The sequence below is a fragment of the Muntiacus reevesi genome, chromosome 4 (genome assembly GCF_963930625.1).
Source record: "Muntiacus reevesi chromosome 4, mMunRee1.1, whole genome shotgun sequence".
NCBI lineage: Eukaryota > Metazoa > Chordata > Mammalia > Artiodactyla > Cervidae > Muntiacus > Muntiacus reevesi.
In genome coordinates, this window is record NC_089252.1 from 131,921,447 (window position 1) to 131,937,928 (window position 16,482).

At 37.0% G+C, this 16,482-nt stretch overlaps 1 protein-coding gene across 1 annotated transcript in view; it reads left to right on the forward strand.

Moving 5' to 3' along the window:
* The window catches only part of LRRIQ1 (leucine rich repeats and IQ motif containing 1), a 184,037-nt gene that overhangs the window by 13,767 nt on the left and 153,788 nt on the right, over positions 1-16,482 (forward strand). The window contains exons 7-9 of the mRNA XM_065935480.1: positions 2,065-3,696; positions 9,774-9,926; positions 12,037-12,187. Of these exons, the coding sequence (XP_065791552.1) occupies positions 2,065-3,696; positions 9,774-9,926; positions 12,037-12,187 (1,936 nt within the window). The remainder of the gene's footprint in view (positions 1-2,064; positions 3,697-9,773; positions 9,927-12,036; positions 12,188-16,482) is intronic.

Genomic DNA, 16,482 nt, shown 5'->3' on the forward strand with positions numbered 1-16,482 from the left:
GCACGCAAGACTTCCCTCTCCTTTACTATCTCTCTGAGCTTGCTCAAACTCATGTCCATTGGGTCGATAATGCCATCTGACCATCTCATCCTCTGTCCTCAATCTTTCCCAGCATCACGGTCTTTTCCAGTGAGTCGGCTCTTCATGTCAGGTGGCCAAAGTCTTGGAGCTTCAGCTTCAACATCAGTCCTTATTTAGGGTTGATTTCCTTTGGGATGGACTGGATTGATCTCCTTGCTCTCTTTGATTAGTGTTCTTTGAATCCTGTCTTTCTCTGCTTTCTGAACTCAGTTTTCCTTTCTTGGAGTATACAGCTAAACACTTGTCAAAAGTTTACTTTTGGACAGGAAATTTTTTCAGTGTTTGTACAATTGAAAATGTTTTTATTTTGCTTTTAAAACTGAATGATTAGTTTTCTTGGATGCAGAATGGAGGTTTATTACAATTTAGTTTTAGCAATTTAAAGATGTAACTCCATTGCATGTTTATTTTTGCACATGCCATCTCTGGGCTTCCCCTGTGGCTCAGCTGGTAAAGACCCCATCTGCAACGTGGGAGACCTGGGTTCAATTCTGGGTTGGGCAGATCCCCTGGAGGAGGCCTTGGCAACCCACTCCAGTATTCTTACCTGGAGAATCCCCAAGCACAGAGGAACCTGGCGGGCTACAGCCCATGGCGTCTCAAGAGTCAGACATGACTGAGCGATTAAGCACGCACAAAGCTCATGCCGTCTTTGATGGCAAATTTGATGCTCATTTATTAAGTTTTTTGAAGCTTTAAGATTTTTCACTTTTTGCATTCATCTGCACTTATTTTCTGGTTTTCTACTGTGTGCCAAGTAGGTACCTCTCTGTGAGTATGCAGGATACAGCAGTGAATAAAACAGAAATAATCCTTGCCTTCATAGAGCTTATATTCCTTAGTGCTCTGAAATATTGTTAGTGTTTACTATATGAGCCATCATTGTGTATGTGTGTATGTGTGTGTGTGTGAAATTGACTTATCTCAAGGCCTTTGTTTTTGGTTTAGAAAACATTTTTCTATGATTCTCTTCTCTTCAATTTTTCTGTTTTTTGTTTTGGAACTCCTGTTAGTCATATGTTGAAGTTTCTGGATTGATCGCCTTTATACCTGAACTTCATATATTTCATAACTTTGTGTTTTATATATTATTTTGGGAAACACCCAGTTTTGAAGTTTTGTTTAGGCATTTAGCTATTCAACCATTTGATCTTGATTTTTGTTTGTTTGTTTGTTTGAGTGAGTCATATATTTTTATTTGGGCACTTGCATTTCATTTTTTATATGAGATCCTTATTTAAACATTTCTTTCTTAAAAATATCTTTAACTTTTACTTAAATAGTTTTCTCAGAAATTGGACCTTCCTTTTGCTTATTGAAGCATTTTTGTCACTTCACATCATTTGTGTTAGTTTTTCTAAATATTTGCCTGATTTTGTTGATCTGTTTTCTTTTGTTTTAGGACTTTAGTGACAGTGATATTTTCACCCAACTCTGGATTACCTCACTTAGTGCTTTATGGGCTTATCAGCTGTCCTGCTGGACAGGATAAGAAATGTAACTAGGCTTATATGTATCTACTACCTCACCTTCCTTATACTGTAACTTACAAAATCATTCCCTGTTTCTGCATTCCCCGTGCTGCTAGCTCTAGGGGTCTCTTTTATCAGAAAGAACACCCGTCTCATCAAGTTTGAAATCCTTTTTTCCTACACAAATTTTAGCTTTTGGCTTTTCTTGCCTTTTCTCTGTGTCATTCTGACTGCATATGCTTTCTATCATCAAAAATTCCTCAATTCCCCAATTTCAAGTACAGTCATAATATTAGAGTATCAGCTTACTAAATTGATAGAAGCTCCTAAATATTTTAAAAAATCAATATGCCCTTTTCAGTAAATTACTTTAGTTCCTCTAAGTAAATTTTCTATTGACTTTATTATGATTTCAGTTTCAGTATTTGTTTTAACCTATATTTCATATGATGCTTTAGTAATATTTCGCATTTAGCTTATGCTGACTACTATAAATCTTACTTTATTTTAGGAATTTATTAGAAACTTACATTTACAAATGGAAGAAGAAAGAACAAAATTTAAAGACCTACAGGAAAAAGAAAAAATTCGTTTGTTAAAACTGCAGCATAATGCAGCTGTAAAAATTCAAGCTAAATATAAAGCATTTGTGGCCTACCAAAAATATGGCCCAATCATAAAGGGACAAATAGAAAGGAAGAAAAAGAAAGTACAAGAATGGAAGGAAAAGGAAGCAAAAATACGACAGATAGAAGAAGAAAAACGGAGACGACTAGAGGAGGAACAAAGAATAGAAGAAGAGAGAGAAAAGCAGATGCAAGAGGGAAGGAAAAGGAGAGAAAAAGAATATATGGGGAAAAAGAACATCCTGAGACAAGAAAGGGAACAACTACTAAAGATGGAAAAATTGATATTGAGAGAAGCTGCGAAAAAACAGCTAATAATAAGTAGAGCATTAAAGAAGGGAGAATATAATGCCAAACATTTGACTATTGAGGGTACATCAAAGAATAAGGATGATGGAGCCAAAAGGCTAGGGGGTGGAAAGTTAAAAATGTGGGAAGATGCTTCTCCTTGGTTAGCTGAAGAGTCAGATAAGAGGAAAAATGTAGATAGACAGCTTGTATTGAAAGAATCAGTGCAAGTGCAATTAAAAGAATCTATGTCAAGCCAAGCAATTTTGGCAGTATTTAAAGTGGAAGAAAAAAATGAAAACCCAGCAGTACAATGTTCAGAAGAATTGGTCAAGCAAAAAAGGAATTATGAAAACATAGATCAAAAAAATAAATTGGAAAACCTGCATATAAAAGAAAATGTCAAGGAACAGTTTGAACTGCAAGAATTACAGTTTCAAGTACAAAAAGAGGAAGTCTTGAAACCTTCCATAAATGAGACTATGAGACAAGAGACCCAAATAATATTAGGAAATAATCAAGAAATCAATGAAGTAAAAGACAATGAATCACAGAAAATAATTGATGATAACCAACACAATAAGATGCAAAAAGTAGAAAAAGAAATATTAGGACAGTTTGGAACATTGTATGAAGAAAATAATATAAAGGAAATTTCAGTGATTTCAATGAAACAAAATCCAGTACTACTGAAATTAGAAAAATCTGAAGGTATAGGGGAAAATAAATTACTACAAGAAGAAGAAATTGATTTAAAATCTAAAGAAGCAGAGGAGAACCCAAAAGGCAGTACTCTGAATAGTGACTTGGTTTTTAACACTAATGATGCTATGATAAATGTAGAAGGCAAAATAAGCAAGCAAAATTATATTGTAGATGCTCCTTGTGAAGATTTGGGTGGCTATAATGCAAAAAATGATTTGTTTTTTAAAGAAGTAAACTCTCTTAAGTCTCAGATTCAAGAAATTCCAGAAGAATGTCATGAAAATACAGCTGAATGTGAAAATAAAGCGGGCTGCTCTGTGCCAGAGCCAACACTTCTGTCTGCTATTGAAGAAAAGAGGCTAGCTTGGATAGCATCATTTAAACCCTGGTTTGAAATTTTCAGGCAAAATCAACAGAAGAAAATTGTTAGAAGAAGGAGACTTATAAAATGCCCAGTCAACACGATGCCCCCTTTGAATACACTAGAAATTCTTCGGTGTGGTCCTTGGGATACTTTGCAGCAGGTATTTTATAATACTTTTTACATACTGAATTTTAATTGGTTCTCTAAAATGTAACTTCAAAAATCTTTATATAAGACATTTTATTTTTAATCAAAGTATAGTTGATGTACGAAAGGTTACAGGTGTACAATATAGTAACTCATAATTTTTAAAAGTTATACTCCATTTATGGTTATTATGAGATGTCTATATTCCCTGTATTGTACAACATATCCTTGTAGCTTACTTACTTACTCTCCCCTTCCCTCTCCCCACTGGTAACCAATAATTTGTTCTGTTTCTCGGAGTCTGCTTTTTTTGGTATCCAAGAATTTTCTCAGTCAGTGAAGTTACTAATGAAATACTTATTGTATTTGAGAGGAGCTGTACTTAAAAGATCTTCTCAATTAAAATTATTCAGTGCCTCTTCTTCAGTGAGGCACTATGAAGAGCTTTGATTTATATCTTGAAACCTATTTTCAAGGGGCCTATAGATATTATTAGGCTTCTAAGAATGCAGTCATCTGGGAAAGTAGAGTTGATAGAGTAGAAAAATTGTAGTTTAATACTCAGCTTGGAGCTCGTTTGCTTTAGTCCTGGACCACAGCACCACCTCGTGGCTCCTTTCATAATTGAGTGACGTGCTATATAAGCATGGTCCATATGTACGTGAAATTTAAAGTAGTTGTTACCAAATGCTACTAGTTTTCTATGCTTGTGAAACATAGTTTCAATCAAAATAAGACAGAAACTAACGGATGTGTAGAAAAACAGGAAAGAAGATTAAATTCAATAAGGGATTTAAGATGAAAGATTTAAGGTTAAAATACACATGTTTAGGCCTTAAGCTCAAAACATATTTATAAAGTTTATTTGATTTCTTGATATAGGCAAGATACCCAGAAAAGGAAACATTAATGTTAATATGTATACGTTGTTTTATTCATTCACTCAGCAAATATTCATCTATCCCACTTGATCAGTCCATATTTATTGTTAGATTAAAGGGACAGAAACAAACCCGCCTTTGCCCTTATGATTCTGACTTTGGTAGGCAAAAAGGCATTAAACAAATAAACATATTACTGTGGATTTTTATTTTTAATGTATCAAATGAGATCAGGGTTCTCATTTTCTTTCTGCCATTTACTGGCTGTCTCACCTTGCTCGTTCTGAGCCTCAAGTTTTGTCTTCTGTAAACTGGGATGAGAAATACCTACTTTATAGGATTGTTGAGTTTTTAAATACTGTATGTGAAGAATTTGGTCTTGGACTTGTAATGTATATAATAATCTTTGTCAAATGTGGATCTCAAACATCTGAAGAGAAAGGCAATGGACTTATGATTAGCCTATTTCATCAAATAAGTTAGAACATTGAAAATGCTGAATCATCTACTATATGGAATAGTATTCCAGAAGGATATGACTGAAGAGCAGTGATTATTGACAGCTAACATTTTTTTTTCCCCTAGCAGAATGCTTTAGCTAATTCATTTTTCTTTTGAGTATTTTGCTACTAATGGTAACTAGCCTTAAATAACAATCACAAAAAAAAAGGATATAGCTTAAGGATTTTTTTCTATGGCTTCACAATACGGCATGGATGATGATAACATTTTAGGGGCTGATTAATTTTTAGGTCAGAAGGTCTCACTTCATTCAAGGAAGACTGTAATTAAGTGGTGTTGTGATGATGCATGACTTAGATGAAGTTTTATTCTCGTTCATCTAAGCCACCAATCATACCTCAGACTTAGTCTCTTTGCAGCTGATTTTTTACATGATGTTATTTGTCTAGGTTGAATAGATTTGAGGTTGTGGCACAATCACAAATTTGTTAACACAAAGCGTAACAGTCATTGCTTCTGTTACTTTGGGAATTATAGTTTACCATAGGTGAGTGACACTGCTTGGGTTGGATTTCTCAAGAGTAATTGAGAGTGAACTCTATAAAAAATACATGGCTCTTTTAGGTCATTTTATTTATCAAAACTGCCCAGCATTTGGGGGAAATATAGATGATTAAGTAGAAAACTAATTTGTGATATTCTGTCAAGATGTAATGAATGAGTCTTAGGTTCTATGAGTCAGTTCGTTTTTAAGTTATGAAAGACCGAAAATATTAGTCTTCCAATTATTTTTATATTACCCTTTGGTAATATGGGAACACAACTATGAATGTTATAAATATTTTAGTTTTGCCACAGGGCTAAGATAATGCATTTGTTAAGTTATTTGAGAAGCATTTAGTGACCATTCACTATGCCCCAGTTGCTCTTTTATCAGGCTGATGATACAATGATAAACACCTATGAGTATTAATTCTATATTGACCTTAATTTTTAGAGCATAAAGCAGTTTTATTTCTGTGATTATTTTCATGCATGTATCAAAATGATGGGACTCTCCATGTGACTCAGTGGTAAAGAATCTGCCTGCCAATGCAGGAGACGTGGTTTCAGTCCCTGGGTCAGGAAGATCTCCAGGAGGAGGAAATGGCAACCCACTTCAGTTTTCTTGCCTGGGGAAATCCCATGGACAGAGGAGCCTGGGGGTCTACAGTCCATGGGGTCACAAAAGAGTCGGACATGACTTAGCAGCTAAATAGCAATCAAAATGATTAGTGTAAAAGTTTATTTGATCTAATATGTTTGGGAAAATCTAGAGTGCAACAGAAAATAAATTGCTGTATCATGGAAATTTTTAAAATTTAACTTATTTTTGGCACTGGGTCTTCGTTGCTGCATATGGGCTCTTCTCTGGCTGTGGCGAGAAGGGGCTGCTCTCTGGTTGTGCGCAGGCCTCTCATTGCGGTGGCTTCTCTTGCTTTGAAGCTTGGTCTCAAGGTGAACATGCTTAAGTAGTTGTGGTGTGTGGGCTCAGTAGTTGCCACTTGTGGGGCTTAGTTGCCCCATGGCATGTGGGATCTTTCTGGACCAGGGATTGAACCAGTGTCCCCTGCATTGCAGAGTGGATGCTGACCACTGGACCACCAGGGAATTTTAAATGTTCAGTACAAGGGAGGAGAAAGCACCAAGAAATACTTCATATTGAGAAGTGGACACCATCAACAAGTATACTGCAGCAGAATAACTCCTATACTGCAACTGGAGAAGCTGCTACATTATAACTAGACCTAAATTATGTTTATCTCCTTGTAAAGTAATGTTCAAAATCCTTCAAGCTAGGCTTCAACAGTACGTGAACCGAGAACTTCCAGATGTTCAAGCTGGGTTTAGAAAAGGCAGAGGAAAAAAAAAAAGAAAGAAAAGGCAGAGGGACCAGAGATCAAATTGCCTAAATCCATTGGATCATCGAAAAAGCAAGGGAGCTCCAGGAAAACATCTACTTCTGCTTCATTGACTATGCTAAAGCCTTTAACTGTGTGGACCACAACAAACTATGAAAAATTCTCCAAGAGATGGGAATACTAAGCCCCCTTACCTGCCTGCTGAGAAACCTGTATGCAGGTCAAGAAGCAACAGTTAGAACTGGACATGGAACAACAGACTGGTTTAAAATTGGGAAAGGAATACATCAAGACTGTATATTTCACCCTGCTTATTTAACTTCTATGCAGAGCACATCATGTGAAATGCCAAGCTGGATGAAGCACAAGCTAGAATCAAATTGCTGGGAGAAATATCAATAACCTCAGATATACAGATGACACCACCCTTATAGCAGAAAGTGAAGAGGAACTAGAGAGCCTCTTGATGAAGGTGGAAGAGGAGAGTGAAAAAGCTAGTTTAAAACTCAACATTCAAAAAACTAAGATAATGCCATCTGGTCCCATCACTTCATGGCAAATAGATGGGGAAACAATGGAAACAGTGACAGACTTTATTTTCTTGGGCTCCAAAATCACTGCTGATGGTGACTGCAGCCATGAAATTAAAAGACTCTTGCTCCTTGGAAGAGAAGCTATGACAAATCTAGACAGAATTTTAAAAAGCAGACTCAACACTCTGCTGACAAAGGTCTGTCTAGTCAAAGCTCTGGTTTTTCCAGTAGTCATGTATGGATGTGAGAGTTGGACCATAAAGAAAGCTGAACACTGAAGAACTGATGCTTTTGAGCTGTGGTGTTGAAGATACTTGAACTGCAAGGAGATCAAACCAGTCCATCCTAAAGGAAATCAGTCCTGATCATTGGAAGGACTGATGCTGAAGCTGAAACTCCAATACTTTGGCCACCTGATGTGAAGAGCCTACTTATTGGAAAAGACCCTGATGCTGGGAAAGATTGAAGGCACGGGGAGAAGGGGACGGCAGAGGATGAGATGGTTGGATGGCATCACTGACTCAATGGGCGTGAGTTTGAGCAAGCTCTGGGAGATGCTGAAGGATGGGGAGGCCTGGTGTGCTGCGGTCCAGGGGCTTGCAAAGAGTTGGACACGACTGAGCGACAGCAACAAGGCAGTTTATTGTTACACTGGCAGGAGAATGTAAACTGGAGAGTAGCATCTGTTACTGCAAAGCTGCAGCGGTAGGGTTTTCAGTTTTTAAGTGCTTGATTCTAGTGTCTTTAGTTTTTTTAGTGTAGAATCAGTTTTCTAAGTACAGAATTTATAGTATCTCCTTTGGACAAATTATAGGGGTATTACCCAGCAGGTATCCTGACACATGTAGATAAATATGTTTCTTTCTGAAAAATTGTAAAAAAGAAATTTGTTTCAAAAGTTGTTTTAGATTATTAGTAATTGAGAAATTCCTAAAATCACTTTGAAACTAGAAAATTCATTCACCAAATGTTTAAAAAATACCAGCTATTGCTTTTGCTACTTAAAGCAAGGGGTAGACTAATCCTTTCTTTCTGTTTCCATGAATGTATGATCTTCCCATTTACTGACACAAATATGTAAATGTAAAACTTTATTGCACCCAGCTTTTTTTTTGAAGTAACAATGCTTTCAGTTTCAGTAAAACACTTAAAATTTCTTCTGCATGTGTTATACCCTAGTATATATGCTAGTATACACTATAAAGCTAATAATTTTTAAATTGTTGTTCAGTACATAGGAAATCTGGCCTTAGGACTTCCAATGTGGCAATGTGAAAGTATTCTTACTATAAAGCAGTTTAGTTTATATACTTATTTCAGGGCATAGACTCAAATATAGTGAAGAAGCAGCACATCGTTACATTATTACTGTGCCAAGTTTACGTAGGTGAGAGATCCTGGGTTTAAAACATGGAGTGCTTTTCAGTAATCTCAAAATATTTATATCTGACATATTCTTATAGGACTATAAGTGTAGTCCTTAATATACCTACCATAAATTTCAATACACTCTTTGATGTTGAATTTTCTTTAGTTGAAAAGACTTAAAAAGAGAAAAATTCTTAGGAAAAAAGCTTTATGAAGTAGTGAATACACGGTAATATCTCAATAATAGGAAATGTTATAAATGTATGATAATAAGTATTCATGATTTGTTATACGGCAGATTCTATGTGATCTGGGTATATACATTATTCAGTAGTGAAGGATGATTCATACTTTTATAATACAGAAGTATAACAGAATGTTGTTTTTATTGCCTGCTTCAGTTATTTTTGCACGTTTCTACTTATTACAAGTTCTATAATATCTCTTCTCAGTTAAACTTACTTCATTTTTAGAAGAGAGCTGAGCTGTTCTAGTTGAAGCATGGCAGGTTGGTTATAAAATCTGTTCCTGATCTGTTACGGCTTCTGATATTATCCAGGTATCCTGAAGATACTGTCAAACACAGATCTTCAATGTTTATATAGTGCAATCCTGAAAAGAATGCCAAGAGACATGAAGAACAGGAAAATGAATTTGGTGAAAAGTCAAGGAGTAAAATGATTATATTATTATTGCTTCTATGTATATTACCTTTGAACTTGAGTTGGTCATGAATGATTACATTATTTTGCCTTTCTGTGAGGGAAAGAAATGTGGCAAAATTGTCAGCTTAAATGAAATTGAGTTGTTAATAAAAGTGAGTTTCAATATATAGCATTACTTTCTTTCAGATGAAAAATTTAAAACAATTTTTCAAGGTTAATATAGTTTGTCTCCACTATATTTAGATAATGATACGCTCTCTGATTTTTTTGAATTCTCTAGGTTGCAACAATAACATTTCAAGATTTGCCAGGCTGCAGTCTCTCCACACTGGCAGAGTGTCCAAATCTCCAGTTTCTGTCTCTTCGACGCTGTGGATTAACGTCCTTGCACAGTCTGAGTAACTGCAAAAAATTGAAGTACATTGATGCACAGGTGAGTCCTATGTTGTCGTTATTTATGTTATAAAAAAATATAAAACAGATTCAGGTGTACATTTAAGAAATGACAATTTTGAAGGAACATTTAATAAAATAGCCTATAACTCAGGGTCTAGAGAGATCAAGGGCCAAAATTTGTGAGACCCATACAGGAAAGATGATTAGGTGGTATGACCTGGGAAATTATCTTCATTCATAGGTGATAGGGTTATTGTTTTGTTACTTTTTGCTGCCTAACAAATGACTGCATTATTTAGTAAATTTAAAAAAAAACTTCCATTTTATTTTACTCTACTTCTGTGGGCCATGAATGAGGTCAGACTTATTCTGGGCATTCCATCTGTTTCATACTGTGTTGCCTGGATATCTGATGTAATTTGCAGTTGGGACTGGAATGTCCAAATACACTCTTTTATATGTCTGGTGCCTTGGGAGGTTGAAGCTTCCCTTGCTGTCTATGTCTCTCTCTGCCCACCCCCCACCACCACCTTGGGCATCTTTACAGGGTGAGCTTTCCAAAAAGACAGTTCCAATACTAGGGCTTATCAAGCGTCTGCCTACATCATACTAGTTCATTTAGCTATTTAAGCTAGAGTAGCTTATTTAGCTATTTACTAAACTTTCAGTTCAAGTGGGAGGGAACTGTGTGTATGTGTGAATATTGGGTTGTGAGGTTTATAGGAAACTGCTTACAAAATAATAATCTACCGCAGTCTGCTTCCTGGTTCCTAATGAGTCGTATCTTTCCCACATGCGAAAGGACCCGTGCCCCAAAGACCCCAGAGTCTTATGAACTTATGACATCAGCCTTGAACTTGAAGCACAGAATCTTCTCACCTAAATCAGATCCAAGTGGAGATGATCTGCTCAGAGAGAGTTCTTTCAACTCAGAGATCTGTAAAGTTAAAGGAAAAGTAGTCTTCTCCCACTGTCCCACACCTACGTATGGTGGTGAGACAGACAGGACTTAGTTAATTACAAGAGTCCTTATCATTCAGTCTGGGAGAGAACAGGAAGCTCATGGCAGCCCTTGGTCCATAGCTAAGAACATACTGTTAGTTCTTAGTAAGGACTCGGTTCTGCTCCATGGGACTGGTTCTCTCTGACTCTTGGTTCTGCCCAATAGTCTTCTAAGTCCATTCTCAAGGCATACCTTCTTTTTCATTACAGCTGAGAATTTTTTTCAATGTTTCTTTCTCATAGAAGATTGAAGGCAGGATGCTAGAGTTTCATTTTATTTTTGATTCTTTTCGGTTCAGACCGACAGTGCTTCCACCAATATGATTTTCTTTTCTTTGTGTTTCCTATGCTTATTAAATTTACTCCAGTTAACAAAGACTGTACTCATAGATGTTTTTGAGAGAGTGTTGTGGGACTATACCATTAAGATTCTTAAAAGCCTTTGTGGCTCAGCTGGTAAAGAATCCCCCTGTAATGTGGGAGACTTGGGTTTGATTCCTGGGTTAGGAAGATCCCCTGGAGAAGGGAAAGACTACCCACTCCAGTATTCTGGTCTGGAAAATTCCGTATAGTCAATGGGGTCACAAAGAGTAGGACATGACTGAGCGACTTTCACTTTATCTTTCTGAAGTCTTAAAAAAGAGAATGCTGTTGCATCCCTGACATATGATCTTGACCTTGAGACCAATATTCTGTATTGTAGAGATATGTATATTTAGTAAAAGTATAAATTTGCATACAAGATATATACCTAATTCATGGTATTGACATCGCAAAAGGAACTGAGGAAGGGAAATGGGTAGATTTCAAATTTTTCAATGTTTAATTTCTTTAAAGTATGCTTGTTAGCAACTGTGACCAAATCATTCACTCTTGTTTAGATAGTTTGAAATGTTTTGTTATTGATCCTCTATATTTTCTCTATTTTAAAAGATTATTAATAAGTTTAAATCAGTTAATTATTTATTTAATTGCCTGATATTTTCATTCAGATAGTATAACATTCCACACAGTTATCTTAAAAGTTAGGGACTCAGATAATCATTTAAATTCAAGTGTATTACCTTTCTTCTTTTCTGCAAGCTTTAAATGTTTTATTAGTAAGCCATTGAAATAAAACTAATTACATTTGTTCTTTGTTTTAGGAAAACCATATTGAGACTATCAACTGTGAAAATTTGGAAAATCTATGCATTGTTCTTCTTAATAAAAATCAGTTGACTTCTCTTCACGGTTTGGATGGCTGCACCAATATCCAAAGTCTTGAGCTTTCACATAATAAAATCACTCGAATTGGTGAGAACAATGGAATTTGAATATATTAACATTTATTTTTCATGATTATATATTGTTTCATTTATTTTTCTTTAAGAATAGGACACAATCTCTAATTTGCTAATTTTATCCAAGCCATACTTATTTTATCATTTACCCAGAAGGAAACAAAACTATATTTTTAATATATATAAAAGAAATATGCTCCCACCACTGGCAAATGGATTGTCATTAGTAGCTCCTTAAATTAGTATATTTTCCTCCCTGTTCCTTTTCTTATAACTAATAGTGATCTGAACTCTACTGGGGAATATATTGATATATATTATTATATATATAATATACCCTTGTTTGTTGCCATCATATTTTTATAGACTCTATGCTTACTATGGGCTTCCCAGGTGATGTTAGTGGTAAAGAATCTGCCTTCCAAAGCAGGAGATGCAAGAGACGCAAGTTCGATCCCTGGGTCACCAAGTTCCCCTGGAGGAGGGCACCACAACCCCCCAGAATTCTTGCCTGGAGGATTCTGTGGACAGAGGAGCCTGGTAGGCTGCAGTCCATAGGGTCGCACAGAGTTGGACACCACTGAAGTAACAGTACATACATGCTTACTATACTTTTCAGCAACTGTCATTACTGTTTCTTGATAGGATATTTCTCTCTTTACCTACATACATCACTTGTACTAACCTTTCCTTCTTTGTGCATGCATGCTGAGTTGCTAAATCATGTCTGACCCTTTGCAACTCCTTGGACTGTAGCCTGCCAGCCTCCTCTGTCCATGAGATTTCCCAGGCAAGAATACTGGAGCGGGTTGCCATTTCCTTCCTCAGGGGATCTTCTCAAGCATGTCTCCTGCCTCCTGCAACAACAGGCAGATTATTTACCATTGAGCCACCTAGAAGCCCTTCCTTTTTTAGATAAGGCTACTAATACCACATAAAAAGAAAGAACTTATCTCTTTGAATCTCCCTCATCGTCTTTGTCCCTCCATCTGTCATTATGAGACATTACTTTGCCAACAAAGGTCTGTATAGTCAAAGCTATGTGCTTTTCCAGTATCTATATACCTCTGTATCAATAGGTGTTTCCACCCTTATTCTTTGTAATCCATAAAATTCAGTGATGAAAATGTCTTCTATTTTTAGGTGTTTTTATTGTTTTGGATCTATGTGGGATATTTTTTATAAAGTTTAAAATTTTGTAAATTTTTTTTTACATTTTGTATTGGGGTATTTTGCCGATTAATAATGTTGTGACAGTTTCACGTGAAGAGAGAAGGAACCCAGCCATACACATGCACATGTATCCGTTCTCCCCCCAGACTCCCCTCCCCTCCAGGACCCCACACAACGCTGGGCAGAGTTCCATGTGCTACACAGTAGGTTCTTGTTGGCTATCTGGAAATGCCTTTTCGTATTTAAGATCAGCCCTTCTGTTTTCTGTAAGTGTACCTGTCATTCTCTTCTGGTATATTCCATCGTTTATCACCTTCCTCATGTCAGATTTCTTCCTGTTGCCATTCATTTCTGCCACTGCCTCATCTCTCTTTCCCCTTGTTGTCAAGTCTTGTGAAAGAGTGTTCTGTTCCTGCTCTCACTTCTCATGTCTTACTACTCAACCTCCGTCTTCTGCCCCCTGAAATTCAGCTTCCACTCACGTCTATACATTTTCAGTGGGGTAAGTCTAAAATAAAAATCTCAAGTTTTTCACTACCTGGCTTAAAATTCTCTGGGTTTTTGTTGTTGTTGTGTTTTATTTTTATTTTCTATTGTTGTAACTTTGAGATTCTCAAGGGACTTGATGAGAGCTGGTTCTTGTTCAGTCACTCAGTCATGTCTGACTCTCTGCGACCCCACGGGCTACAGTCCGCCAGGCTTCCCTGTCCTTCACCATCTCCCAGAGTTTGCTCAAACTCATGTCCGTTGAGTTGGTGATGCCATCCAACTATCTCGTCCTCTGTCGCCCCCATCTCTTCCTGCCCTCAGTCTTTGCCAGCATCACGGTCTTTTCCAATGAGTTGGCACTTCGAATCAGTGGAGCTTCAGCTTCAGCTTCAGTCCTTCCAGTGAATGTTCAGGGTTGATTTCCTTTAGGATGGACTGGTTTGATCCCCTTGCAGTTCAAGGGACTCTCAAGAGTCTTCAGTGCCGCAGTTGGAAAGCATCATTTCTTGGCGTTCAGCCTTCTTTTTGGTCCATTTCTCACATGTGTACATGACTACTTGAAAAACACATAGCTTTGGCCATACGGATCTTCTTGTTGGCAAAGTAATGTCTCTGCTTTTTAATACACTGTCTAGGTTTGCCATAGTTTTCCAAGGAGCCAGCGTTGTTTAATTTCATGGCTGCAGTCACTATCTGCAGTGATTTTGGAGCCCAAGAAAATAATGTTGGTTACTGTTTCCATTGTTTCCCCATCAAGTGATGGGACCGGATGCAGTGATCTTTGTTTTTTGAACGTTGAGTTTTAAGTCAGCTTTTTCACTCTCCCGTTTCACCTTCATCAAGAGGCTCTTTAGTTCCTCTTCACTTTCTGCCATAAGGGTGGTATCATCTGCATATCTGAGGTTATTGGTATTTTTCCCAGCAATGTTGATTACAGCTTGTGCTTCATTCAGCCTGACATTTCACATGATGTACTCTGCATATAGGCTTCCCTGATAGCTCAGTTGGTAAAGAATCTGCCTGCAATGCAGGAGACCCTGGTTCAATACCTGGGTTGGGAAGATCCCCTGGTGAAGGGAAAGTCTACCCACTCCAGTTTTGTTGGGTTTCCCTTGTGGCTTGGCTCAGAATCTGCCTGCAGTGAGGGATACCTGGGTTCAGTACCTGGGTTGGGAAGATCCTCTGGAGAAGGGAAAGGCTACCCATTCCAGTATTCTGGCCTGGAGAATTGCATGAAGTGTATATAGTCCATGGGGTCACAAAGAGTTGGACTCGACTGAGCGACTTTCACTTTCACTTTGCATATAAGTTAAATAAGCAGGGTGACAATATGTCACCTTGACGTATTCCTTTCCCAATTTGGAACCAGTCCATTTTTCCATGTCCAGTTCTAACTATTGATTCTTGACTTGTGTACGTGTTTCATAGGAAGGAAAGGTGGTCTGGTATTCCCATCTCTTTAAGAATTTTCCGCAGTTTGTTGTGACCCACACAGTCAAAGGCTTTAGCATAGTCAAGCAGAAGCAGATGTTTTTCTGGAACAATATTGCTTTTTCTATGATCCAGTAGATGTTGGCAGTTTGATCTCTGGTTCCTCTGCCTTTTCTAAAACTTTATCAGATATATCTTTAGGTTAATTCCCTGATGTAGATACTTTTTGGGACAAAGGACATCTTTAATCTAGGAACACAGTACCAGATACACTTTATATGGGCTATAGGTTGTACCATTTTGCCCTCCTACCGTTAATACATGTTAATACTGGGGTTTTGGCGGGGGTTTTGTTTTTCTTCTGTTTATTACATTTTTCTTTTCAATTTTTAAATTAACTATACAATTCAATTATTCTTTTTATTTTTTACGCTTGTTGACATAAGTACTTAAATCTATAAATTTTCCTCGGAGCAGTATTTATTCTGTAGTTTCTGATATATGGATATTTTCATTTGTTCTATAATGAAGTGTTTTATCTTTTACCTAAAAATTTAAATTTCCATATTGAAAGGCCATTTTTGTTGTCATTTTTTTTCTAGTTTTATTGCATTATGAGTGAGTGAAGTCACTCAGTTGTGTCCGACTCTTTGCAACGCCATGGACTGTAGCCTACCAGGCTCCTCCATCCATGGGATTTTCCAGGCAAGAGTAGTGGAGTGGGTTGCCATCTCCTTCTCCAGGGGATCCTCCCGACCCAGGGACCGAACCCAGGTCTCCCACATTGCAGGCAGATGCTTTACTATCTGAGCCACCAGGGAAGTTCCCTACAACAGAAGGCTTTATTAATTCACAGCTCAAAATCTGAATTAACAATTGAAGCAGAACACTGGGGCCAGCTGCTTAGCAACTCTCCCCTTCTTCTGGAACAAGCATTCTAAAAGTTATAGTCAAAGAATTATTTTTGTGCTATATCTGCTTTTTGATACTTATGGTTTTCTAGTATGTGGTTAATTTTCAGGAATGTTTCACGTGTATTTGAAAAGAAGGGTTTTTTGTTGTTGGAATAATAGAGTATATATTTTCATCTTTTAGCTCTACGTTAGTGATCTTTTATTTTTGGTTTTCTATGTCTACCTGATTCACCTTGGACTGAAGGAGTTGAGCTAGTTTAAATGTATCTTAAAAAAAAAGTTATTTATGTATTTCTTTATT